Source organism: Odocoileus virginianus, unplaced genomic scaffold (genome assembly GCF_023699985.2).
Source record: "Odocoileus virginianus isolate 20LAN1187 ecotype Illinois unplaced genomic scaffold, Ovbor_1.2 Unplaced_Scaffold_14, whole genome shotgun sequence".
In the NCBI taxonomy this organism is placed as follows: domain Eukaryota; kingdom Metazoa; phylum Chordata; class Mammalia; order Artiodactyla; family Cervidae; genus Odocoileus; species Odocoileus virginianus.
Genome location: NW_027224276.1, coordinates 638,802 through 666,647, shown reverse-complemented (window position 1 = coordinate 666,647; position 27,846 = coordinate 638,802). Strand labels below are relative to the sequence as shown.

The 27,846-nt window shown below is 38.8% G+C and overlaps 2 protein-coding genes, 1 long non-coding RNA gene and 1 pseudogene across 15 annotated transcripts in view; 1 reads left to right on the top strand and 3 right to left on the bottom strand.

Annotated features, from left to right (window-relative positions):
• Positions 1-2,241: 2,241 nt before the first annotated feature.
• Positions 2,242-3,261, bottom strand: LOC110127443 (high mobility group protein B3 pseudogene; annotated as a pseudogene).
• Positions 3,262-10,840: 7,579 nt separating this feature from the next.
• LOC139033521 (uncharacterized) lies at positions 10,841-24,882 on the bottom strand. The gene is made up of 2 exons (XR_011486075.1): positions 24,753-24,882; positions 10,841-11,290 (listed from the first exon to the last, which is right to left on the bottom strand). It is a non-coding gene; the product is annotated as an uncharacterized lncRNA (long non-coding RNA).
• Positions 14,754-15,271, bottom strand: LOC110127439 (U6 snRNA-associated Sm-like protein LSm8). Its single transcript, XM_070462831.1, has one exon. It carries the CDS (start codon positions 15,199-15,201, stop codon positions 14,911-14,913), a length of 291 nt encoding a protein of 96 aa, XP_070318932.1. The 5' UTR covers positions 15,202-15,271; the 3' UTR covers positions 14,754-14,910.
• Positions 24,883-24,957: 75 nt separating the features above from the next.
• The window catches only part of HUWE1 (HECT, UBA and WWE domain containing E3 ubiquitin protein ligase 1), a 154,951-nt gene continuing 152,062 nt past the window's right edge, over positions 24,958-27,846 (top strand). For 5 of the 13 annotated variants that reach the window (XM_070462827.1, XM_070462822.1, XM_070462828.1 and 2 more), the window contains exon 1: positions 27,480-27,695. The gene's annotated coding sequence lies outside the window, so the exon portion shown is untranslated. Of the gene's footprint in view, positions 25,046-25,241; positions 25,343-25,426; positions 25,449-27,479; positions 27,696-27,846 lie in introns of those variants that run through there. The other 8 variants (XM_070462824.1, XM_070462825.1, XM_070462817.1 and 5 more) reach the window with 5 other exon arrangements.

Sequence of the window (27,846 nt, the reverse complement as noted above, 5' to 3'; positions counted from 1 at the left end):
GGTAAGCTTGTATTACTATGAACCTTCCTCTTAACACTGCTTTTCCTGAATCCCATAGTTTTGGGGTTGCTGTGTTTTCATTTTCATTTGCTTAAAGACTCATGCGATTGTGATTAGACTGGGCTCCCTCTGTTGCTGATCCCTGGGGACCTCCTTGTTTTGTTGTCAGTTTTCAAGCTCAGCTGTCCATTTTCTTTAACTTCAAAACTATTTTATAAAAATGTGGAACAAAATGTTTCAAATTCAAACAAACTAAAGAGACCACAAAATACATTACAGGAAATTGACTGGCTCCTGGTTTTAAAAATGAAAAAAATACATTTGGGGGACAACTAGGAAAATCTTAATATGGCTTGGATGATATTATTAGAAGATATTAAAATTTTATTGTAAGAATATTATTGTCCATTTCCTAAGGTGTGATAAAAATGTTATGTCAATTATGCCTCAATAAAACTAGGCAAGGGGAAAAAATAAATTCTGGATCTGAAAAAGCAGATCAATAATCCACAGTTCAATGATTCTTATCTACTTTCACCTCCCAGAATTGGATAATTCCACCACTAAAATCAATGTCTACTCTAGGCTTAACTCAATCTATTACTGTCTGGCCCCATTCTCTTGTTATGTGTCTCATCTTCCCTGCTTCTTTCTCTTGGTGTCCTAAGTCCATGCATGTTCTGAACTTCTGCCCAGGAGAACATGTTCACACATAACTTTGTTGCCTTAAAATGCATCTAAAATGCTTGAAGTAAAGATCTCTATAAATGTATAAAATTTGAATAAATATTTTATATTGCTTCCAAGAAAATAAATAAAATGCTTGAAGTACTTTATGATATTTTTGTCTCCCTTTCATAAATCTGTTTAACTGTTTTATATCCACTTAATATTATGGCATATAATATTTTTCTATTGCTGTTGTAACAAATTATCACAGATTTCAAGATTTAGTGATACAAATTTGTTATCTCACTGTTCTGTAGGTCAGCAGTCTGGATTGGCTCAACTGGTTTCTCTGCTCTGAGTTTCACAAGGCTGTAATCAAGGTATTGACCAGCTGGGCTCTTATCAGAGGCTCTGGAATCTGTTTCCAAGCTCATTCAGGTTGTTGTTAAAATCTAGTTCTGTACTCTGGTAGACTTGAGGACTGTGATTCCTTGTCAGCTCTCATCTGACAGGCTAAGGTAGCCCTTAGCTCCTAAAGGGCTCTTTCCAGTTCTTGCACATGGACCCCTACATCCTACCCTTGGAATCCCTCTGATTTCTGCTGTATCTCTCTTCCTGACAGCCAGGATAGGTTTGCTGCTTTTAAAGGGCTCCTGTTATTAAATTGGACCACCCAGAAAAACCTGAATAATCTTCCCATCTTAAGATCTGTACCCTTATTTACATCTGCAAAGTCCCTTTTGCCGTGTAATATATTCACAGGTTCTAGGAATTAGAGTGTGAACATATTTGGGGAGGGCACATTTTGCCTATATTATGTGGGTTTTCCCCCAGTTGCTCTAAATATAGACTGTCTAAGGTCAGCTTTTGGAGAACAGTTTTCTATGGGAATAACTGCTCATAGCATTCTAGATATGGACTCTTGTGGTTAGAGTAATTCCAATGCATTTTTTTTTTTCTTCTCTCCCTATCTCTTCTTGGTTTCTTTGGGACCCAAACAACCTCTCTGACTTAGTGACAATTAGAATATCCTTGTTTTTATAGTTACATCTTTAAGAAGTTTTAGATTCTTAAGTGTATCTTCTATTTCCCTTTCATCTCTGTGTAGTTTGTTCTCAAGATCACACTTTTCTAAGAAAATCCTTCTTTTTCCACCTTAGATAGTATATCTTCTTAGATGCCCACTCCACTGTTCACAGGTCCAGCCTCATAGTGCGTGCCCTGAGCTATGGCCCCTCCAGAAGGCATCACCCCCACAGCCTTCACACCAAGCAAGGAGCATCAAGAGTGTATCTCAGTTGCTTTGCCTTTTTTTTTTTTTTTTTTTACAAACTATAGATATGTAATCACTTGAGAACCTGGGAATTCTAGCCAATGACCATAGAGTTAACACACCACCTTACAAATAAAAAAAAAAAGCCATAAATATTTTTATTAGTTGGAGGCTAATTACTTTACAATATTGTAGTGGGTTTTGCCATACATTGACATGAATCAGCCGTGGATTTACATGTGTTCCCCATCCTGAACCCCCTTCCCACCTCCCTCCCCATCCCATCCCTCTGGGTCATCCCAGTGCACCAGCCCCGAGCACTTGTCTCATGCATCCTAAATGCCTTGTCACACCAACAGCAAGGTGCACAGAGTAAGGAGAAAATGAGAGCCTTTTCATTTTAGAAATGTTTGGAAATATGTATAACTTTGACAGTTTCCAGGTGCTCCAGACACCCATGGCCACTTCATATAAACCACTGCTAATTGCTAGAGCTCTTTGAGAGACTACAATATGATCATGATCCAGTTGGGTAATTAAACCTAATGAGGGCAACAGACATGTCTTGGGTGAGAGGTGTGTCAATCATGGTGCTCGCTATTCTAAGGTTTTCACAAGGAGACAGATCAACAGTTTTTTTTAAATTCATCCTCCTCCTCCTCTTCCTCCTCATCCTCTTCCTCTTCCACCTTTTTCCATGCAACTTTAGCAGGACCCTTGGTGCCATCAAACTCCCCTTTATAGTCTGCAACATCCTTCTCGTACTTATCCTTTAGCTTTGCGGCCTTGTTGATGTATAGCTGCTTCTCACTGTCACTTAAGTTATTCCACATCTCGCCCAGCTTCTTTGCCACATCTCCAGTAGAGATGCCAGGGTTTATAGACTTGATCTTGGGGCAGAATTCAGAGCAGAATAGGAAAAATCCAGATGGTGGTCTCTTGGAGGCATTAGGGTCCTTCCTGTCTTGCCTCCCTTAGCTGATCCATAATCCTTCATTTCCTGATTATAGTGCACTTTATCCACCTTTGCCATTTCATCAAATGTAGACTTCTCTTTCCCAGACATGGTCTTCCAACTCTCAGAGCATTTCTTGGAAAATTCAGCAAAATTGACAGGGACCTTGGGGTTTTTATTATGTTCCTCTCTGCACATTGGCACAAAGAAGGCAAAAGCAGACATTTTGCCCTTTGGTTTCTCAGGATCACCTTTAGCCATCTTGACTGTATTATTCACTAGTCTGGGCAGCCCAGGGCATGACGCATGGCTCAGCACTCCACAGCCTCGTGCTAGCTGCATCCACAAGAGTTGCCGCCAAGGAGCAAGCATCTTTTAATTTCATGGCTGCAGTCACTGTCTGCAGTGATTTTGGAGCCCAAGAAAATAAAATCTGTCACTACTTCCACTTTTTCCCCTTCTATTTGCCATGAAGTGATGGGACCAGATGCCATGATCTTAGTTTTTTTAAATGTTGAGTTTCAAGTCAGCTTTTTCACTCTCCTCTTTCACCCTCATCAAGAGGCTCTTTAGTTCCTCTTCACTTTCTGCCATTAGAGTGGTATCATCTGCATATCTGAGGTTGTTGATATTTCTTCTGGCAATCTTGATTCCAGCTTGTGATTCATCCAGCCTGGCATTTCACATGATGTACTCTGCATATAAGTTAAATAAGCAAGGTGACAATATATAGCCTTGTCGTACTCCTTTCCCAATTTTGAACCAGTCTGTTGTTCCATGTCTGGTTCTAACTGTTGCTTCTTGACCTGCATACAGGTTTCTCAGGAGAATACAGGTAAGATGGTCTGGTATTCCCATCTCTTTAAAAATTTTCCACAATTTGTTGTGATCCACATAGTCAGAGGTTTAGCACAGTCAATGAAGTGGATGCTTTTCTGGTATTCCCTTGCTTTCTCTATGATCCAACAAATGACATATCCTTGCCTCTTTCAGTCTGTGTCTAATAGCCCTGAAGTGAATCTCTTGTGGGCAGGATATTGAAGGGTGTTGTTTTTATCCAATCAACCACCCTAAGTCTTTTGATCAGAGCATTTATTCTGTTGACATTTAAAATAATTACTGATAATTATGTACTTATTTTCATTTTTGTTCTGTTTCACAGAGGTTCAGGCAATTATTCTCTGTTCATTTCTTCTTCATTTTGTTTCTACATATGGTTTGATGACTTTATTTAGTAGTATGTTTTTGCTTCTTTCTTTTTTATTTTTGTGTATCTATTGTATTAATAGGTCTTTGATTTGTGGTTACAATGGGGTTCATACATGTGTAAAACGTGTGAAAGTGTTAGTTGTTCAGTCATGTCTGATTCTTTGTGACCCCATGGACTGTAGCCTGCCAGACTCCTCTGTCCATGGGATTCTCCAGGCAAGAATACTGGAGTGGGTAGCCATTCCCTTCTCCAGGGGATCTTCCTGACCCAGGGATCAAACCCAGGTTTCCTGCATTGCAAGCGGATTCTTTGCTGTCTGAGCCACTATAGAATGTGGCCTGGAATATTAAACTAATCTCAAACATCATGTCATATCACTCACAAATATATTAGTGTGAAACATTATTCTGAAGGAAACCCAGTACCTTGATTTTGTGAGCAAACCATATTCTTTGAGAAGGCGGTCTTTAAAGTATTTTTGCTTAGTGTTTGGAATTTTAATAATTTTAAGACATGTTTCTCCACCTCAATACAAGAAGAGGCTGTAGCCTATATATGGTAAGGACTCTCATTTCTCTAGCTGCACCTTGATAAAAATCATCTGCTTTCCTAGGTTAAGCCCATAGTCTGGGTCTTTGAAATCCAAAGTCATGGTCGTGGTTTATGTTATTAGTTAATCCAGAGCCAGCCTGAGATCATGTGGAGATGGTGTATGTGTGGTGGTCTAGGAGTCTGTGGATGTGCCACAAAAATTAAAAAAGACAGCTCCTCCAGAGTTTTCCCTTGCCTCTGGGGTAGGATGTAATTCAAATCAAGATAAGAGTGCTGATCGAATTCCTCCTACTGAATGTACAGATATAATCTGACTTCTTAGTACTCACCTGGAACTTAAGTTACTTTTGTAGTTAAAAACCCCAGCCTATGGTCCTGGCTAAGAATTAAGAAAAAGGGAGTAAAAATTTTTCAGTCCTCTGATGCTGCTTTGAAGCTGTTTTGAGGTAAACCTTAACAAGTACCAAAATATTCTTTTCCTGATACCCTAGTCCTTGTTTCCACCACAAAAGCATGCACAGTCTGTTCTTACTAAGACCCACTTGGGCCCACCTGCTTTTAGACACCAGCCACAGTCGTAAAGTCAAAAACCTATGAGGCCTATGCTTTCTAAAGTTGCCATCTATTAGAAGCAGTTGTACGCCTGCAGATGCCAATCATAATATAAACTTCTGCAAATTCCCATAGTCAATGATATGCATGGCCAGTGCTTTCTAAGGTGCCTACTCTTATGGGAAAAAAAGCAGTTGCAACACCTATGCATGCCAGCCACCATACTCCCACAAAGAGAACTGCCTCCCTCAAATGTTACTCTAGATCTCAAATGCCAGTCCTTGTAACCATTTCCAAAGTTTTTTGACCCATGGGATCTCTCTAAAGGTCCTATAATCACATCATTATCTCCCTTTGAATTTCAAACTAATGGAGATATATATATATATATATATATATATATATATATATATATATATATATGAAAGTTACTGTTGACAAGACTGGCTTGGAGAAAGGGTCTGTGGCCTGCAGTCTGAATCAGGTTTTCAACTTTTTCATCCCAAGCCTAGACTACAACTTACCAAGGGAATAGGTGGGTTTGTATAGCAGACCTTCACCCTGCTGAGCTCACCCAAGTGGGGCTGACCATACGGAGGGGGAGAGAGGAGGACACAAGCGTGATATGAACAAGGCATCTCTGAAAAATAGAGAGCAGAATGCTCTACAGGGGCTGGGCAATAAGCCTGCAAAGACATTTTGGAATCTCATCCATCAGTCACTGTGGGAAAGAGGTGGGTAAAGGCAGGAGTAGGACAGTGGGTGCTAAGTTCTCTTCCCAATACTTCTGAAAGGACAAAAGCTTCTACTTCAGGTACAGATGGGAATACTTGGAAGGGAAATACTATGTAATTAATAAGTATGGTCAAAGCAAAAGCACCAAGAGAAGGGCTCCCTCCCCAAGAGATCAAGCTTTCTCCAGTGGCCAGCCTTACATCCTCACTACATGACTAGAACAAATAAGAACACAGTGATATGTAGAAATAGGTGCTCTAGTGCCCAGTAAAAACAGTGGAACCTACTGCTTTCACTCCATGAACACCTCTTAAGAGTCTTGCCTGATTACTGTGGCCATCTGGGAGAAAGAGGTTTAAAGTCAATTTAAGCCCAGTTATTGGTGGTGGTTTTTCTTCTTTTGCCCTAGATGGCAGAAGACTTCAAGTCCAAATGCAAGATAGAGGATAGAGGAGAGCTTAGAACAGAGCTTGTAAACTGGTAGCCTGCTGAACAGATCCAGTCTACAGATGTGTTTGATTTGGCCCATAAGAATTTTTAAAAATATTTTAAAATTACTTGTCAGTATATAAAAATTGGTAGAAATCATGTAAAAACTCAGATTTTATGGCTTCTCTGGAAAAGTCAGGAGATTCTGGCCATATGGATGTGCATTTCTGTATGGAAAAATCAGCTGGACAGAAAAGGTATTGCTCCTCTTAGGAAGAGGCACAGTGTCCATGTAGACTTTTATGTGACCTACCTAGCCCTTGCCTACATTTGAGCTTGTGATCTCTGATTTAAACTGCCCAGCATTAAGATATTGTTTGTGATTTGAAAGACATGCAAATCATTTTTATCCAAAAGTGTTTAATCATGTCAGAGCAAGTATTTGGCAATGTGGAGGGTACCAAGGAGGTATGTGCCAAGAATCTGACCATGTATCAGGAGGGGGAAGAATAAGCAGACATCTGTCTATTTAACAAGGGTGGAAGGATTGTTATGAAAGGCAGAAGAAAAGGGGGCCATAGCCTGCAGTGTGGAGAAGCAGGCTAGGCAGGTAACAGCGGGAGTCAATTACAGTCAAGTGTTGCTAGGGCAACTCAGGCTCCATGAACAGCCTGGAGAGCCTCTGGCCTTCTTACTGCTAAGGCAGGTGATTTAGGAAGCCAGAGCTCTGAGGTCAGCGAAGCTTATGAGTAGAAAGATGAGGTTGTAGAAACACTGTCTTGGTGTTAAGGGCTCAAGTGTTGGTACAGATGCAGATGGAGCTACAACATTGCACACAGAGCCACTGGTAGCCACTCTAAAGGCCTCTGTAATTGAAAACCATTACATCTCCCCACTTAAGGGCATTTTTTTTCCCTAAACTATAGGTTGTAACACATTGGTGGGTAGTGACATTGATTTAGTGGAATGGAGATCATAATTTTTTAACAAAAAAAAGTACAATTTTTTAAAAAGTGTATTACACATGGTAAATACTGTTTTGTGAAACGCTGATTTCAGGTATGTGTTTGTGCATATGTGTACAGGTACATGTGTACTGAGTTTTGATGTCAAATATATATCTTACTCTGTAAATTGAGCTCAGAAAAGTTTGAGAGCCCCTGTCACAGGCTACAGAGTGAGTCACCATGGCCAGCTGACTGTATGTGCCTAATTTGGCACGTCTAGTGGATTTTTTTCTCTTTTGCTTTTGTTTTTGCTGTTGTGAGTAAGAATGGCAGATGTAGGCCAATTATAGCCTTCTAAGGAGGACTTTCTGGTATTACAAAAAACACAGGTAATGTTGCCAGCTGGGAAACAGGTTTTGGGGTGTGGCTTCCTAGGAGAGGCACAACTCCACCTGGCTGCTCAAGACTCTCTCGCCTAAGACTGGTAGCACCACAGGTAAACATAAAAGTGAAGCCAAAAGAAGAGACTGCTCTGCAGCACTGGACCCCAAATCTGTTCTTGTCTGGGATTTTCCAGGGTTTCTAGGAGTAACATCATTCCCATAAATTTTTTTGCATGGCCCACATTGTTGGTACCCTACCCAAAGGACATCCTTCACTTTTTTCCTTCCTAATACAGTCCCCACTTTTGTGAATATTTAGAGTAATCCTGTGCATCTTGGGAGCTGGGATTCTCAAGTGAAGACCTACCTACAAAATGCCAGCCCCCAATTTTTATTATATTCAAAAGACATAACAACTACTTAGTCAACTTGTTATTAAAGTTTTTAAACAACAGACATAGAAAACAAAGGGGGAAAGTGGGAGGGATAAATCAATAGTCTGTGATTAATAAATACACACTGCTCTATATAAAATAAATAACCAGAAAGGACCTACTGTATAACACAGGGAAGTATATTCAATATCTTAAAATTACCTATAATGGAAAAGAATAAAAATATGCATAACTGTATATATAACTGAATCACTTTGCTCTACACCTGAAACTAACACAACATTGTTAATCAACTATACTTCAATTTTTTTAAAGTTCCTGAATGTATAATCTCAATTTCTAAACCTAGTTGGTAACTAACAGTTTGCAGACTAGTACCAGTCCAGGGGCCATAATGCAAGTGGCACTCGTCTAAGGCAACTAATCTTGGTAATTCTATTTACCTTGCCAAATTGTTGGCTTCAGCATGGGCATGAGACATGATTTTTGGCCATTGTGCTAAGGCAGGGGGCTCATGGGGAAAGTTTCTCTTAGTCATAATAAGGGATACATGGCAGTTAGCCTCTTGACGTTGGTATAAGACTATATGATGACTGAGTAGTTGTGGCCATCTCAGGATCATAAGGTGAAGGACCATAGGCTGAGGATCGTGGAACAGGATGGAAGTAAGTCAGTACTTAATGATGTTGCTGAGCTGTTGAATCGTCTACTCTTGAATACCTCCATCTATGTATATATGGAGCTTCCCAGGTGGCTCAGTGGTAAAGAATCTGCCTGCCAATGTGGGAGATGCAAGAGACATGGGTTTGATCCCTGGGTTGGGAAGATCCACTGGAGTAGGAAATTCCAGTATTCTTGCCTGGAAAATTTCATAGACAGAGAAGCCTGGCGGGCTACCGTCCATGGGGTTGCAAAGAGTCAGACACAACTAAGTGACTGAGCACATGTATATATGGGAGATAATCAAATGGCCTTACTGGTTGATTCACTTTGTGTTGGCTTTGCTGTTACTTGCAACTCAAAGAATTCTAACTGATGCACTTGCAGGACATGACAGGGTTAACTAGCTTGAGTACAGAGGCCTAGCTGTACTTAGGATATTTTATAGTGAGCTTAGAATTTTCAGAAGAAATTGTTAAAACAGTTAAACAAAGCTGCGGTTGTGTACTGACCCAAAAGACATAGCATGTGTCATTCTAATTCTAGCATCTTTTTTTGTATTTTATTTTTAATTAACAGACGGGAAATTTGATTTTTGTGTATACAGTTCCATTTTAACACACACATAGATTTGTGTAACTGCCTCTGTAAACAGGATACAGAACAGTTCCATTGCCCCAGAAAACTCACTTGTGCTATTGCTTTGAAGTCACACCCTCCTCCCATTCCTGACCACTGATTTGTTCTCAATCACTATATTTTTATCCTTTTAAAGATGTCATATAAATGAAAGTATACAGTATGTAATGTTTTGAGATCATCTTCTTTCACTCAGCACAATGCCTTTCAGATTGATTCAAGTTGTTGCATGTTCTTTCTTTTTTATCATTGAGTAATATTCCACTGGATGAATATACCACAGTTTGTTTATCCATTCATTCCACAAAGGATATTTGTTATTATCCAGATGTTGGTGATTATGAACAGAACACTCTAAGTTTTTGTGTACAGTATCTATGTGAACATAAGTTTTTATTTCTCCAGTGTAAATACCTGGGATTGGGATTATTGGACCATTAACTTCCCAGGTGGTGCTAGTGGTAAAGAATCCGCCTGCCAATGCAGAAGACGTAAGAGATGCAGGTTCAATCCTGGGTCTGGAAGACCCCCTGGAGGAGGGCCCAGTAATCTGCTCCAATATTCTTGCCTGGAAAATCCCACGGACAGAGGAGTCTGGCAGGCTACAGTCCATGGTGTTGCAAAGAGTCAGACATGACTGAAACAACTTAGCACATAGAAGCATACATGTATGTTAAGTGTATATTTAACTTTATATGAAACTACCTAATTCTTTTCCAGGGTGGCTGTACTATTTTGCATGCTTGCCAGCAATATAAAAGTTGCAGATGTTTGTCTATGTTTTCCTCTAAAAATTTTATAGTTTTATTATTAACATTCAGATCTATGATCCACTTTGAGTTAATTTTTATACAAGGTATGAGGTTTTTGGTCAAGGTTCATTTCTTACACATGGATATCCAATCATTCCAATAACACATATCATTTGTTGAAAGACTGTCATTTCTCCATTGAGTTCTTTGCACCTTGTCAAAAAATCAATTGACCATATTTATGTAGGTCTATTTCTGTGTTCTCTATTCTGTTGCATTGCTCTACATGTCTGTGACTTCTCTAATACCACACTGTCTTGATTACTGAGCTGTACGGTAAGCCTTAAAATCAGATGGTGTGATTCCTCCACCTTTATCAATATATTCAACATAATTTTGGTTATTCTATTTCCTTTGCCTGTCCACATAAATTTTGGAGTCAACTCATCCAGTCCATAAACATGGTATATTTCTCCAGTTATTTAGGTCTTTGGAGATTTCTTTCATCAACATTTTATAGTTTTAGCATATAAATCCTGTACATGTTTTGTTAGATTTTACCTATTTCACTTTTTGGAGTTATTATAAGTAGTATTGTTTATTGCTAGTATATAGAAATGTGATTGGTTTCTGTGTGCTGATCTTGCATTTTTGAACCTTGCTAAATTCATTTATTAGTTCCAGGAGAATGAGTGTGTGTGTGTGCATGCACACACATGTTTATTTGTGATTGTCTGTGTAGACAATCACATCATCTGTGAATAGGGACAGTTTTGCTCCTCTCCCTTCTTTCCTCTTCTCCCCATCCCTAACCGCTTAGAATTAAGATGCCCAATGTGGATGAAATATAAGAGAGGAGGATAAGTAGAGTTGCCACAGGTCATCTGCAAATTATTCAAGCTGCCTGGCAGTCTGGACTTCACCAAGGGCTCAGCAGGTAAAGAATCCATCAGCAACACAGGAGACGCAGGAGACATGGGTTCGATCTCTGGGATGGGAAGATCCCCTAGAGGAGGGCAACCCACTCCAGTCTTCTTGCCAGGAAAATCCCATGGACAGAGGAGCCTGTCAGGCTATGGTCCATGGGGTTGCAAAGAGTCGGACACAACTGAAGCAACTGAGCACGCGCAGGATTCATTCTACAAGATAATAGAAATATATGCAGATGATGTTATCATGTACTATGAAAAATGACTAAATGATAATGCAAATTTTAATAATAAATATTTTAAAATATCAGTACTCCCTATGTGCCAGGGACCACTCTAATAATTGTACCTAAATGAACCTTATCTAGTAATCACAATTCTAAGATATGGGTACTATTTTCCCCATTTTACAGATTCAGAAACCATAAGTAGCAGAGCTGGGTACAAACCCAGGTAGGTAGTCTGGCTTCAGCACTTACACACTTTACTATTACACAATAGAACATTAGATTCTAGAAATGGACTCTAAAATACCTAGGAGATATAGCATTTAATAAAGGGGCATTTCAAATGAATGAGTAAAATGACAACTATTTAATTTAATTTGACATAATTATGTAGGAACAACTGGGTAGCCATTGGGAAGAATTAAAGTTGGAAATCTACATTTGTTTTGTACCTCAAAATAAAACCTATATGGTACAAGCATTCAAAAGTAAAAAATTAGAAACATAAAAGTGCTAGGAAAAAACATGGAGAAATAATTTTATAATCTTGAGGTAGGGAAAGCTTTTCAAAGTATAGTACATTTACCAGCTATTATAAATGAAATGAATAACAATTTGATTAAAATAAAGAAAATATTTTAAATTTGTATATTCCAAGAAAAAATTTACAAGTTTAAAGACAAATAACAAACTCAGGAAAATATTGGAAACAGGAAGACAAAGGGTTATTATCCACACTATAAAAAGAGTTATTCCATTTTTAAACCTGGTTGTTTGGGGTTTTGTTGTTGGGTTGTATGAATTCTTTACATATTTTGGATATTAATACCTTATCAGATTTATGATTTGCAAATATCTTCTCCCCTTGAGTAGGTTGTCTCTTCATTTTGTTGATGATTTCTTTTGCCATGCAAAGCTTTTTAGGTTGATGTAGTCCCATTTGTTTATTTTTGCTTTGGTTTCCCTCGCCTGAGGAAATATATCTAGAAAGATATTGTTAAGATCTGTGTCAAGGAGCATACTGCCTATGTTTTCTTCTAGGAGTTTTATGGTTTCAGGCCTTACATTTAAGTCTTTAATCCATTTTGAGTTTATTTCTGTGTATGGTATGAGATAATAGTCTAATTTCTTTTTTCTTTTCTTTTTCTTGTATGTGGCTGTCCAGTTTTAATAACGTCATTTAGTGAAGAGACTAAACTTTCTCCATTGAATATTCTTTGCTACTTTGCTGTAAATTAATCTTCCTTATATGTATGGGTTTATTTTGGGGCTTTCAATTATGTTCCATTGATCTAGATATCTTATTTTTCTGCCAATACCATGTTGTTGTGATTACTATAGCTTTGTAACATAGTTTGAAATCAGGTAGCGTGATACCTCCAGCTTTGTTCTTTCTTCTAAGGATTGCTTTGGCTATTTGAGGTCTTTGTGCTTCCATTTAAATTTTATGTTCTATTTCTGTGAAAAATTTCCTTGAGGTTTTGATAGGGATTTCATTGAATCTGTGTAGACTGTGTTAGGTAATACGGACATGTTAACAATGTTAATTCTTTCAATCCATGAGCAAAAAATATCTGCCCATTTTTTTGTGCTGCTATGGAAAACAGTATGGAGATTTCTCAAAAAACTAAAAAAGGAACTACCATATGATCTAGTTATTATACATTTTGGTATTTATCCAGAGAATACAAAAACACCAATTTGAAAAGATGTGTGTAAAAGAGGATGGTGCATATATATATGTATATATATATACACACAACCCAGTCATAATAAAGATGAAGTCTTGCCATTTATGACAACATGAGGGGATAATAAGGGTATTATGCTAAATGAAATAGACAAATACTATATGATGCCACTCATATGTGGAATACAAACAAACAAACAATAAAAGATAAATGAATAAACCAAAACAAAACAAACATGTATATATGGGACAGAGTAGTGGTTACCAAAGGAGAAGGGGCAGGAGGGAATGCACATTGGGGAAAGGGGGCCAAGTATATAAAGATAAATGGGAAATAAATTTTGGTGGTGAGCATGCTGGTATGCATTCAGAAGTAGAAATATAATGTGGTATACACGAAACATAATGTTATAAGTCAATGTCACCTCAATAAAAATTTTTTAAATAAAAAATTTAAAAAGAGAACTATTCATAACTGGCAAGGAAATACTAAATTCAATGAAAACATGGGCAAACAACACAAACAAGCTGCACATTTGAAAAAGGAAGGACACAAATGGCTAAGAAACAAAAGGTGCTCAATTTTACTAAAAATCAAAAATAATGAAAGTAATTACATACCACTTTACACATATCAGACTAGCAAAGAAAACATGAATGAAAATGCACAGTTTTGGCAAGGGTATGGGGGGAAATCACTCTCATACTCTGGTCCAATGAATCTAAACTTGTATAATTTCTTTTAGAGGGCAAGTTGGCAATAGCTATCCAATTATAAAATGTGCATACCCACTGGAGCAATTCCATTTCCAGCATTTGTTTTAAGGAGTGCATACATGTACAAAGCTATTTACAACGATGTCCATTTTAGCGTTCTATAAAAATAAAAAGTCAGTTAACAATCCAAAGGAGCACTCACCTTATGCAACTAAGTTTTTAAAAGGTAAAACTTTAAGTATTGACCCCATGGACTATAACCTACCAGGCTACTCTGTCCATGGAATTCTCCAGGCAAGAATAATGGAGTAGGTTGCCATTCCCTTCTCCAGGGGATCATCCCAACCCAGGGATCAAACCTGGGTCTCCCGCATTGCAGGCGGATTCTTTATTATCTGAGCCACCAGTGACACCAATTGACATATTACAAAACCTATAATCTACTGCTATCTTATCCATTTATTTCTGAGGATTCTTGAAGACTCTTAAAGGGTGACAATTACTTAAATGAGCACACCTTTGTAACCCATCAGTTCAGTTCAGTTGCTCAGTTGTGTCCGACTCTTTGTGACCCCATGAACTGCAGCATGCCAGGCCTCTCTGTCCATCACCAACTCCTGGAGTCCACCCAAACCCATGTCCATTGAGTCGGTGATGCCATCCAACCATCTCATCTTCTGTCGTCCCTTTCTCTTCCTGCCCTCAATCTTTCCCAGCATCAGGGTCTTTTCAAATGAGTCATTTCTTCACATCAGGTGGCCAAAGTATTGGAGTTTCAGCTTCATCATCAGTCCTTCCAATATTAGGATGGACTGGTTGGATCTCCTTGCAGTCCAAGGGGCTCTCAAGAGTCTTCTCCAACACCACAGTTCAAAAGCATCAATTCTTCTGCACTCAGCTTTCTTTAGAGTCCAACTCTCACATCCACACATGACTACTCAAAAAACCATAGCCTTGAATAGGCAGACCTTGGTTGACAAAGTAATGTCTCTGCTTTTTATTTTATTTTTATTTAAGCCAAAAAAAAGTTTTTTTCAAGAAAATGTAGAAACATTTTAATTTACATATCATATTACAATGAATCAACATGGAGTCAAAAATCCACATTACACATTCCTAAAAATTCTGACCATCAATCTCAGAATAATCAGTTTCTGTACAAAGATTTACAGCTGTCCGATAAATGTAGTTTTTCCTCAGTGTGCTACAGAGTTCAAAGGTTCTGCTCGAATATTCCCCAAATCAAGTGCAGAATCTGTCTCTTCATCAATTTCTCCAATGACTGCAACATTGTCACCTCTTACGATGTATAACCCTAGTACCACTTGTTCTACTCCCTGTGAAGAGCTGAACACTCGTTCATGGCTTTCATCCAGTATCAAATTAATGGTCTGGTCAAAACCTTTCAATGTTCCCACAATCATTCTCCCATCAGAAGTAATGACAGCAACAGTTCGGTTGATGTAATTCTCTAAGGCGGACGTCATGATACGCGACCTGGCAACTGGAAACACAACAGCCCCGGCGACCAAATGAGCTAAAAAGTGTCTCTGCTTTTTAATATGCTGTCTAGGTTGGTGTCATAACTTTCCTTCCAGGAGTAACGTCTTTTAATTTCATGGCTGCAATCACCATCTGCAGTGATTTTGGAGCCCAGAAAAATAAAGTCAGCCACTGTTTCCCCATCTATTTGCCATGAATTCATGGGACCACATGTCATGATCTTAGTTTTCTGAATGTTGAGTTCCAACTTTTCCACTCTCCTCTTTCACTTTCATCAAGAGGCTTTTTAGTTCTTCTTCACTTTCTGCCATAAGGGTGGTGTCATCTGCATATCTGAGGTTATTGATATTTCTCCCGGCAATCTTGATTCCAGCTTGTGCTTCATCCAGCCCAATGTTTCTCATGATGTACTCTGCATATAAGTTAAATAAGCAGGGTGACAGTATACAGCCTTGACGTACTCCTTTTCCTATTTGGAACCAGTCTGTTGTTCCATGTCCAGTTCTAACTGTTGCTTCCTGACCTGCATACAGGTTTCTCAAGAGGCAGGTCAGGTGGTCTGGTATTTCCATCTCTTTCAGAATTTTCCATAGTTTATTGTGATCCACACAGTCAAAGGCTTTGGTATAGTCAATAAAGCAGAAATAGATGTTTTTCTGGAACTCTCTTGCTTTTTTGATGATCCAACAGATGTTGGCAATTTGATCTCTGGTTCCTCTGCCTTTTCTAAAACCAGTTTGAACATCTGGAAGTTCACAGTTCACGTATTGCTGAAGCCTGGCTTGGAGAATTTTAAGCATTACTTTACTAGCGTGTGAGATGAATGTAATTGTGCAGTAGTTTGAGCATTCTTTGGCATTGCCTTTCTTTGGTATTGGAATGAAAACTGACCTTTTCCAGTCCTGTGGCCACTGCTGAGTTTTCCAAATTTGCTGGCATATTGAGTGCAGCACCTTCACAGCATCATCTTTCAGGATTTGAAATAGCTCAACTGGGATTCCATCACCTCCACTAGCTTTGTTCATAGTGATGCTTCCTAAGGCCCACTTGACTTCACATTCCAGGATGTCTGGCTCTAGGTGAGTGATCACACCATCATGATTATCTGGGTCATGAAGATCTTTTTTTGTACAGTTCTTCTGTGTATTCTTGCCACCTCTTCTTAATATCTTCTGCTTCTGTTAGGTCCATACCATTTCTGTCCTTTATTGAGCCCATCTTTGCATGAAATGTTCCCTTGGTATCTCTAATTTTCTTGAAGAGATCTCTAGTTTTTCCCATTCTGTTGTTTTCCTCTATTTCTTTGCATTGATCGCTGAGGAAGGCTTTCTTATCTCTCCTTGCTATTCTCTGGAACTCTGTATTCAAATGGGTATATCTTTCCTTTTCTCCTTTGCTTTTCGCTTCCCTTCTTTTCACAGCTATTTGTAAGGCCTCCTCAGACAGCCATTTTGCTTTTTTGCATTTCTTTTTCTTGGGGATGGTCTTGATTCCTGTCTCCTGTACAGTAGTGTCACGAACCTCCGTCCATAGTTCATCAGGCACTCTATCAGATCTAGTCCCTTAAATCTATTTCTCACTTCCACTGTATAGTCATAAGGGATTTGATTTAGGTCATACCTGAATGGTCTAGTGGTTTTCTCCACTTTCTTCAATTTCAGTCTGAATTTGGCAATAAGGAGTTCATGATCTGAGCCATAGTCAGCTCCCAGTCTTGTTTTTGCTGACTGTATAGAGCTTCTCCATCTTTGGCTGCAAAGAATATAATCAATCTGATTTCAGTGTCAACCATCTGGTGATGTCCATGTGTAGAGTCTTCTCTTGTGTTGTTGGAAGAGGGTGTTTGCTATGACAAGTGCGTTCTCTTGGCAGCACTCTATTAGCCTTTGACCTGCTTTATTGTGTACTCCAAGGCCAAATGGGCATAACTGTAATACTTGCCATGTAGGATTGTTTATTATTCATTCCTTCAAAAATATTTATTTAACAGGTAAAATTTTCAGGCACTGTGCTTGGTGTTTATATTTATATTGTACAAATATAAGCAAAACAGACATGGTCCCTGCTCTCTAGATGCTTACCGTCCACTATAAGCTGTGTGTTTAGGGTGTATGTATGTCTGTATGTGGTGGAGGGAACAGACATTAATCACACAAATGTACAACTGTCTTGGGTGCCTATGGAGTAAAATAGTAGAGTATCATGAAATTTTATCATAGGCTACCTTGGTCTAGTTTTGGGGGGCAGGGTGAGGGAAGGCTTCTGGTGAAGTTATATTTGAATTTTAAAAAAGATAGTGATGGGCCAGGCACTTTGCATAAATGTTCACTCCATAGACCAGTTAAAAAGAATAAGTAAGGTAGATGTATATACAGTGATATAGAAAGCATGTCAAGAATACATTGTTAATAAAGCAAGTTGTAAAACAGATATAGCATGATTCTCTCCCTTTTTATTGTTTGAAAAAAACTATATTATAATACATATATCTATCAGTGTATAGATAGAAAAAGATCTGGAAGACTATATACCATACTAACAACTGTTAACTCTATTTGAATAATTTGTCTGACATTCTAATCAGAAAAGAAACAATAAAGACATATATGAAAGTGAAAGTGTTAGTCACTCAGTCGTGCCCGACTCTTTGTGATCCCATAAGGACTGCAGCCCGCCAGGCTCCTCTGTCCATAGGATTCTCCAGACAAGAATACTGGAGTAGGTTGCCATGCCCTCCTCCAGGGGATCTTCCCGACCCAGAGATTGAACCCGTGTCTCCTGCATTGCAGGCAGCTCAGACGGTAAAGAATTCTTGCTTGGATAAACCCATGGACAGAGGAGCCTGGCAGGCTACAGTCCAGTAGGGTTGCAAAGAGTCTGACACAACTGAAAGACTTAGCATGCATAAATATATATATATATACACACACACATATATAAGCAACTGTATTAATGTGAGAAATAACAGTATTAAAGGTAAAAAGTTTTAAATAGGGTAAAAGAGATACTGATAAAAGACACTATCTACCAAGAATATCTTAGTATCATAAGCATACATACAAATAACATTCCATTAAAATATATAAAGAAATCACAAAAGAAATAAGTTATAAAAAAGAGCACAATACATTTACAATAGTAGGAATCATGAAAGTCATGCTATTGGATCACAGTGCAATACAACTAACTTCTTTTTTTTTTTTTTTAATGTTTTATTTTTTAATTTTTTTTTAACCTTTTTTTTTTAAATTTTTATTAGTTGGAGGCTAATTACTTTACATCATTACAGTAGTTTTTGTTATACATTGAAATGAATTAGCCATGGATTTACATGGGGACTGGGATGGGGAATACAACTAACTTCTAAGCACAAAAACAGCATCCCCAAAAGCTGTCACTTTGAAAATCAAATAATACTTATAAATAACTAATGGTCAAAGAAGAAGTCAAAACCAAAATTATAGACTAGAAATTAATGAGAATGAAAGCATTATATATTAAAGGCAAGTAGAAAAAAAGTATAATCTTAAATTATTTTAGAAATAAGTAAGGAAGACTGAAAATAAATTAAGCCATATATTTAACACAAGCCATTTCAAAGAAAACAGCAAATCAAACTTAGAACTAGAGTAATGTATTAATAAATATAACAGCTGAAAATAATTTATTAAGTAGAGAACAGCAAGTGGTAGAATGGGAAAATAAATCCAAGAAATATGGTTTAATTGATGGATAGACAGATGATAGCTATGTGATAAAATATAACAAAATATTAATGATAAAATTTCTGCTGTGCATTTACCAGTGTTCACTGTAAAACTCCTTCAGCTTTGCTCTATGTTTGAAATATTCATAATTAAATAGATTAAAAATCTATCATCACCCAGAACATGAGTTTGGGAAACACTGTACTAGAAGTTTCACTAAACCAGGAGAAAGACAAAGATGTCCACTGTTGCCTCTACTATTTGACCATTTTTTTGTTGAAGTTCAATAAAACATAATATGTGTCAAGTAAATGCATATAGGAATTATAAATATGATAAGGAGGGGAAATCATTATCTACCTGGAAAACCAAAGAAAATGAACAGCAAAACTATTAGAACTGATAAGGAAGGTAAGTTATAACAACAAGGAAGGTAAGTAGGATGGCCAGTTACAAAAAGATGTCCCATTATGCACAAAAAATATATAAAAGGCTACTTCTAAATAGAGGTAATAGTGACGGGGAAAGGTGGTGAAACATGCTTTTCTGTTTTGCTCCATGTACGGTATTTCCATAATGGCTGAATCTTTTACAACCAGAATGACTCCTGTAGTTTTTTGAGGAAAATAAATCTATAGTAATAGGCAGAATCCTAGAAAGCCTCACCTTAATTTCCCTAGATTTCCCACCCTAATTTCTGGACTTTGAATGTGATGAGATACCATGCAGGTGATTATGTTAACATCACCTGGTAAAACAGATTTTGCAGTTGTAACATTCCCCTTAAAATAGGGAGATTATTTTGTATTATTCCCCAATAGCATTAATCTAATTACATAATTTTTTAAAAATCACATAAATCTTTTAAAAGCAGAGTTTTCTCAAGCTAGTGGTAGAATGGAAAGTCAGAGAGATTCCAAACAAAAAAAGGATTCAGTGTGCCAGGGCTGGTTTGAAGATGGAAGGGGACACATAAGGAAAAATGTGAGCAGCCTCTAGAAGCTGGGAACATGGGATCTCAGTCCTACAATGGTAAGGAACTAAATCCTGACAACAATCTGAATGAATCTGGGTGGATTCTTCCCCCAGATAACTCCATATAAAAGCCAATTCTGGGGACACCTTGATTTTGGCATTGTATGATCCTAAACAAAGAACTCAACCAAGCCCATCAGGATGTCTGACCTACATAACTGTGAGACAATAAGGTGTTATTTTATTTTATTTATTTTTTTAATAAGTTGATATTTTAAATGGCTAAATTTGTGGTAATTTATGATGCAACAATAGAAAAATACAAAATACATTAACATCAACAAAACAATGATGTATGGTGGTGGTGGTTTAGTCACTAAGTCCTGTCCGACTCTTGCAACCCCATGGACTGTAGCCTGCCAGGCTCCTCTGTCCATGGGATTCTCCAGGCAAGAATACTGCAGTGGGTTGCCATTTCCTTCTCCAGGGGATCTTCCCAACCCAGGAATCAAGCCTGGGTTCTATAAAATTTTCAAAAGTTTGAAATCTATTAATGGCCCAGTCATTGAGCAGGATAGGGAGATGACGCCCGACACACCTCATGGAAATGTATTAATAAATTGGCAAAATGTTTCTCAAAGTACACTGAGCAATGCCTATCAACCTCTCCCCAAATGTGGATATGCTGTGCCTTGCTAAAATTTATTGTAGTTAAATAATTATAGTGGTAAGGAAAGATTTTTCTAAATGTCCTTTAGAGAATTGCTTATTAACAGTGGACAATTAGAAACAACATGAGTATCTGACAATAAAAGACTGGTTTGTCAAATATAATATCCTACGCCCATTTGATGAAATAAATTTTTTCAATATAAAGCCCAAAAGGAATTCTTATAGAACTTTACCAGTTAATTTAAAAATTTATCTGAAAAAGCAAATGCACTAGAATAGCCAAGAAATCTGTGGGGAAAAAAGACAGAAGAGCTTGCCCTAGCAGAGATGAAACAATAATTTAAAGCTCAAATTAAAAAAAAAAGGTATGGTATTGATGCTGGTATAGATTTTAGGACTACTGAACAGATAATTTACATTCAAAACTATATATATATATATATATATGTATGTATATATCCTTAGAAATTGGTTTTTGATAGATGGAAAGAATGAATCTGTTCAATCAATGCTTAGGGCCCTATAAAAAATACTAATAAGTAATTAGTATTACAATGGAATGATATCCACCTATGAAGCATACCATTGTTAGAACATATAACTGAAAAATATTTACCAAAAATCCCCCAAAATTAGAGTTAAATCTATAAAATTCTAAAGTATTACAAGGAAATACAGAAACAATGTTTCTAATCTTGGAGTAGAAAAGTATTCTTATGCAAGATTTAAAATGCAAAAGCCATAAAAGAAACGATTGATAAATTGGAACACACCAACATTTAAAACATCTATACCCCAAAAGACCCCAAAAGCAAAGTTTAAAAATAAGGAAAGTCTGCAAAAAAATTTCCAGCACAATGAGGGTGGGGGTTGGCTAGGAGGGAGATTCAAGAGGGAGGGGAAGTATGTATGGCTGACTTACATTGTTGTACAGCAGAAACCAACACAACATTGAAAAGCAATTATCCTCTCATTTAAAAAAAACTTCCAACACTTGTAACAAATACTCATATCCAGACTACATAATTTAATAATAAGTCAAACAATCGAATTGGAAAACAGATAAATTATATGAATAGGCAAAGTCACAAAATAACACAAGCAAATAGCCAACAAACATATGAAAACATTTCTTAACTTCGATAATAATCAGGGAAATGCAAATAAGGAGACACTTTTCAATCATCACATTGGTACAACATTGAAATAATACTGGCGTGGATAAAAATTTAGAGAAATAGTTATTCTTATTCACTGCTGGTGGAGGTGTAAGCTGGGTCTTTTGGAATGGCAGTTTGGCATTACCTATTATAATTCCAAAATGTGCTGTTTGAGCCACCTATTTTACTTCTTCATATTTATCTTATAGAAATACTTCAGCATATGCACAAAAAAGCATGTACACATTCTTCATTGCAGCACTATAAAAAAATAGTACTGTAACAGTATAAGATTGAAAACAATTTATATCTATCAATAGATGTGGTGATGGTGGTTTAGTTGCCAAGTGGTGTCCAACTTTTGCAACCCATGGACTGTAGCCTGCCAGGCTCCTCTGTCTATGGGATTCTCCAGGCAAAAACACTGGAGTGAGTTGCTATTTCCTTCTCCAGGGAATCTTCCCGCTCAGGGAATAAACCCGGGTCTACTGTATTGCAGGATGTCTCTTGCATTGCGAGGGGATTCTTTACTGACTGAGCCATCAGGGACTTACCAATAACTCTAGTACATTCATTTAATGGACTACTGTGCAGTATGTAAAAAAATGAGGTAGACTTATACATAGTGACATGGAAAGATTTTGAGACATAGTAAGTGAATATAACAATTAAAATGATACATAAAATAGAGCATCATTCATATTTTTAAAAAGTAAAAAATGAAACAAAATTTCTATATGTGTATATAAGAGGAACTTTATATACATGTTTCTATTTTGAGTGTTTTGCAACAATGTATTCATTTATGTGTAATCAGGCAAACAGTTTTAAAATGAAAAAAGAACAAAAAGCTAATTACACATTAAAGAAAGCAATGCTTCATGTTGCCATTAAAATTATGTTAAAGAAAGGAATGCTTCATGTTGCCATTAAAATTATGTTAAAGCAAGGAATGCTTCATGTTGCCATTAAAATTATGTTATTGACAAACATTTTATGACATGACAAATATTCACTAGGTTATCAAATAACATGCTATGATATTTTTGATTAGAAAAAAAAAAAATATATATATATATAATGCATAGGGGCTTCCCAGGTGGCTCAGTGGTAAAGAATCCGCCCGCCAATGCTGGAGATGCAGGAGATGTGGGTTCAGTCCCTGGGTTGGATCTTTTTTATGCTTTCATATAATTTCTGAATAGTCTACAATTTAAAAAATAGAAACAACTGGTGTCTGTGTGTGTGTGTGTGTGTGTGTGTGTAGATGTTAGTTGAAATTAGGACTGTAAAAGGAGTGGAATTGGCAAGAGAACTAAAGGGGGCTCCAGACTAAAATTAAAACTAGAATTGTTAGATATGTGGGATTTTAGAATTAGGAATTGGGGAACTAGATGTTGTGGGGCCTAGGAACTGACAATAGAAATGTAAGGGTTAGAATTAAGAGTAGAGACGATGGATTATCAGAATTAATGTAGATGCTGTGAGAGATTGGAATTAAAATCAAAGTCCCTGGCCTGAAAAATTCCATGGACAGGGGAGCTTAGCCGGCTATAGTGCATGCAGTCCCGGAGTTGGACCCGACTGAGAGCGACTGAGCAGGAGCACGCAAGATGGGTCAGTGGAAAAGAATCTGCCTGCCAATGCAGGGGACACAGATTCAATCCCTGGTCCAGGAAGATTCCACAGGCCAATGAGCAACTAAACCCATCCTCTAGAGCCCCGGAGGCGAAACTACTGAAGCCCGGAGTGCCTAGAGCCTATGCTCCACAGCAAGAGAAGCCACCACAATAAGAAGCCTGTGCACTGTAGTGAGTAGCTCTGGCTTGTCTCAACTAGAGAAAGCCAGTGCATAAGACCCAACAGAGCCATAAATAAATAAATAAATAAAAATTTAAAAATCAAAGTCCCTATTAAAAGGCTTTTTGAAAACTATAATGGTAATATTGGTGAGAGTATGGGAATATTTGAATAAACTGGAATTCTCATATAGTTCTGGTGGGATCCTAACTACATTTCTACAAATCTCTCCTTAAGAAAAGTCTCAGAAATATGCAAATATTTAGTTACATCAAATTTCATGTTTGTATTTCTTACAATTAAAAAAGCCACAAACATTGAGTCTTCCTTAAATAAATAATTAGCATTACAATGGAATAACAGCCGCCTATTAAAATAGCATTTTAAGTGTATTTAATAGGTCAGTCTATCTCAAAAGGGCCTCCATAATGCTGAGATTATACACAAAAGTTTATGTCTAAATATATATATATATTTGGCAGGCAGTGGATACATTCATCAGATTCTCAATTTGGGGCATGAACCACTGCTCTGGAGGGTTGGAATTGATACGAGAGGGTAAAATTACAGTTTTTATTTCCTCTATGTCTCAAGAATACTTGTGGGGGGGGGGGTGGGAGGGAGGCAAGAGGGAAGGGATATATGTCTACTTATGGCCAATTCATGTTGTACAGCAGAAACCAACACAACATTGTAAAGCAATTATACTCCAATTAAAAATAACTTGAAATTTTTAAATTTTAAAAAGAGTACCTCAGATAGTGCTTTTGTCTCTATACTTTAAAGTACTGAGTTAATACATGCTTTTAGTTAAAAATTCAAACCTTACAGGAGTATCTAGAGTTTCGAGTCAAAGCTCCCTTCCCTCTTTTCAATTTTATTCTGCACCCCAGAAAAAGCACGGTTAATAGAGGTAACTCCTACCTGATCCTTTTTTATTCCTATGCATTCACAGATGTAGATCCTCTATAAGCTCTTTGCCAATCGCACTCACCCCAAATAACACCAAGGAGAAAAACAGAATTTTTTTGAGGACTCACTACGTTCCTGAAGTAAGTGTTCTAAGGGTTTACCCGTGTAAACTCGCTGTGGTAGGCGCCCTCCACACTGGGTCCCTTCTTACCCTCTCGCCCCCCGTTCTTCGCTAGGCAGCTGGAGAGAGATTAATTTTTAAACGTTAGTCAAATCAAATCACGTCACCCTTCAGCGGTTCCATCGTACCTCGAATCAAATCCAAATTCCTTAGCGACCCTACTATTCTTTATGGTTGGGTTTGCAGTGCCTGGAATAGCTCAGGCGCGATCGCCACCAAGGCACCCGGTTTCACCGCGGAGGGAGCGCCCTCCCAAGGGGCAGAGGCGGGGTTTCTCGAGCTGGGGGAGGAGCCTCAGACCGAGTGTGAGGAGAGGCGGAGGGGGAGGTTTTCCGCGGAGGGTAAGCGAGGGGAGCAGGTCTGAAACAGGGCCGCGGACTCGGCACGCTCCTGCGGGCCCCGCGGAGCTAGTGCCGCGGAGGTGAGCATCTTCCTCCGGGTTGGGGGGCGGGCTCTGCTCTCGCGGCAGTCCTTGGCTTTTCGGTGGGGTTGTTTCCTCGGGACCCTGCGCCGAAGAGCGGGGCTGGCGGCCTGGGGGAGCCAGGGAGAGGCTGGTGAAGGGGCCCGGCGGCCTGCCTCAGCCCTCCCTCAACCCCGCCTTCTCTCCCCTCCCCCAGGCCTCGGCCGGCGCCAGTGGTGAGAGCTCGCCGCATCCTCGGGGGCAGCCCGGCAGCGGCCGGCAGTGCGGCGAGAGAGTGGCCGACAGTGGGGATGCGAGGTACCGGCTTTAGTCGTGGCCAAATGGCCCTAGAGAGGGAGTAAAGACCGGGTCTTCGGCATTTCTCTCAGGGGTTCGAGGAAGGCGGCCTCAGAGGAGGGGGAAGGTGAGGGGCTGGCAGGCAGGCTTCGCGGGCAACTACTAGGCGTCGTACATGTAGGTTTTGGTATCTAAATGGCACTACACACACACACATATTCATTTCGGCTAATTGCTTCTTAAAAACTTAACAATATGTCTTGTAGATCTTCCTATATCAGGGAATTTAAATTTACCTCATTTATAAACAGCTGCATTGTATGATTGTACTACAGTTTATTTAACCATTTCCCGATTGATGTACATTGGCTTGTTTCCCTTTTGGGGGAGGGAAGGGGCTATTACAAGCAATGCTATAATGAATGGGCTTGTGTGTGTGTGTGTGTGTGTGTGTGTGTGTACATATATTTCATGTATGAGTATTTTTATAGGAGAAATTCTTAGAAGAGTAATCGCTGGGTCAAAATGTATATGCGTTTTGAATTCTAATAGATTCGTCCAAATTGTCTCTTTCCAAAAGGCTATACTAATTTACACTGTTCAATGTTATGCGAGAGTGCCCATTTTTCCACAGTTGTGCCAACACGAATTATCATCAATCTTTGTAATTTTGGTTAATTTAAAGGGCAAAAAATGTTATGTCATTGTTTTTATTTGCATTTCCCTGATTACTAGTGAAGTTGAACATATTTTAATTTATCCGATTACAAAACTAAATATCAATAGTCTATAAGCAGTAAGCATTTTGGAAATTTAATACGGCCCATTCGCAATAGCAAGAAAAACGAATAAAAATACCTAGAAGTAAACTACAAAACTTTATTGAGGAATGTAATAAAAGAACATTTGCATACATGGAAAAGGGGATACCATGCTTCTGGATAAGAAGGCTCAGTTTTGTAGTGATGTCCTTTTTTCCTGTGTTGATTGATATGATTCATGCAATTTCAATAAATATACGAAGTGTTTGGAATTTAATATGATTCTAAAGTTCATCCGGAAAAAAAGATGGCTAAGAATAACCGAGAAAATATTTTAAAGATAAGGATGGGGTATTACCAGCTGTTAAAATGTATTCTAAAGAAACAATGTATAAGTTAGAATAGACAATAATATATTACAATAGGAAAGCCCACAAATCGAGCCAAATTGGATTCCAAGATTTATTGGAGAAACATTGTTGGCTAGATGTGGAAAAACTGCCATATTAAAAGCTTCAAGCACGCACTCCCCCCCCCCCCCCACTCCCCGCCAACTCCCCCTTGGAAGCTTGAATTTTCCAAAGAGGGCAGACCTCTTTGTTTGGAGAAAAGCACTTTATTGGATCTTTTGGCTATGCCAAGGTAAAGCCTCTGGAGTTAAAATTTGTGGCTTTGGAGCTAGAACTAACGTTATGAGCCTTTAGTTAGATTAAGATGGATTCAGTAGCCTGCAGTGCGGCGAGCGAAAGAGTCTGAATATTATCTGTCTTAAAATTTTTTTTTCCTATCTAATGCGCAAAAAAATGTTATGTCATTGTTTGCATTTGCATTTGCGTGCTTATTGTGAGATTGAACGTCTTTTATGTTAGTCCAAAATAATATGTGATTCGTGGAGGCAGGTAACAATAGATCTATTTCTCCTCTTCCAGAATGGAGTTGGTAATTGGTACAGCTCTGCTCAGAAGCGTGAGAATAAACAGGTTGACTTTTTAAATTTTCCTCAAGCACTAGGCTCTAGACACCTTAGATCGGGGGCGGAGGCAGTTTTCAGGACATGGCCGAGATTTGGCGCTGAGCTGTGTCATCGCGAGGTTTGGCAGCCAGCTCCGCAGTGGGTCGGAAACCTCGTGGTAGGCGAGATCCCTGCAGGACGGGAGGTTCCTCCCTTCCCCTGAAAACTCTCAGTCATTTTCATGGAGCTCCGCCTCTCTCCTTTTTAGGAGAGTTCCCTAAGTCTCGCGAGATCTCGTGTTTCCTAAAGGCGAGGCGCGGGCAGCATCCTGCGGTGAATTCGAAGGTCTCGCAGAGACAGAAACGTACTATCGCGATAGTTCTTAAGACGCATGCGGGAGACGGTGGCGGCAGGTTGGCCCCGCCCCTCGGTTCTTCGTGAGGTTGTGCGTCATTTGCTTTTTGCTTCGCGTAGGGTGAGAGCGGAGCCGTAGCGACTTCGGCTTTGGTGGGAGGAGGGGGTCTGGGAAGGGCTGGGCTCAGGCTGTGCCCGTCGGGTCGAGGCTATCGCAGGATCGCGCGGAGGCGGCTGCGGTTCGGCTACAGACTGCAGTAGCCGCGGAGGCGGCGGCAGCGTCTTCGGCTTGTGCTGTACCTAGCCGGTGAGTTCTCGCGGGAGCGGGGTTACGTCCCCTTGGGATCCGTTGGCGGTGGCGGAGGTGGCTTGGGGGGGGGGGGGCGGGCAGTGACTAGGGTCGGTCTGCCTGCTGTTAAGATGGCGGCGGAAGCTGATGTCTGTCCGGCCAGGACCCG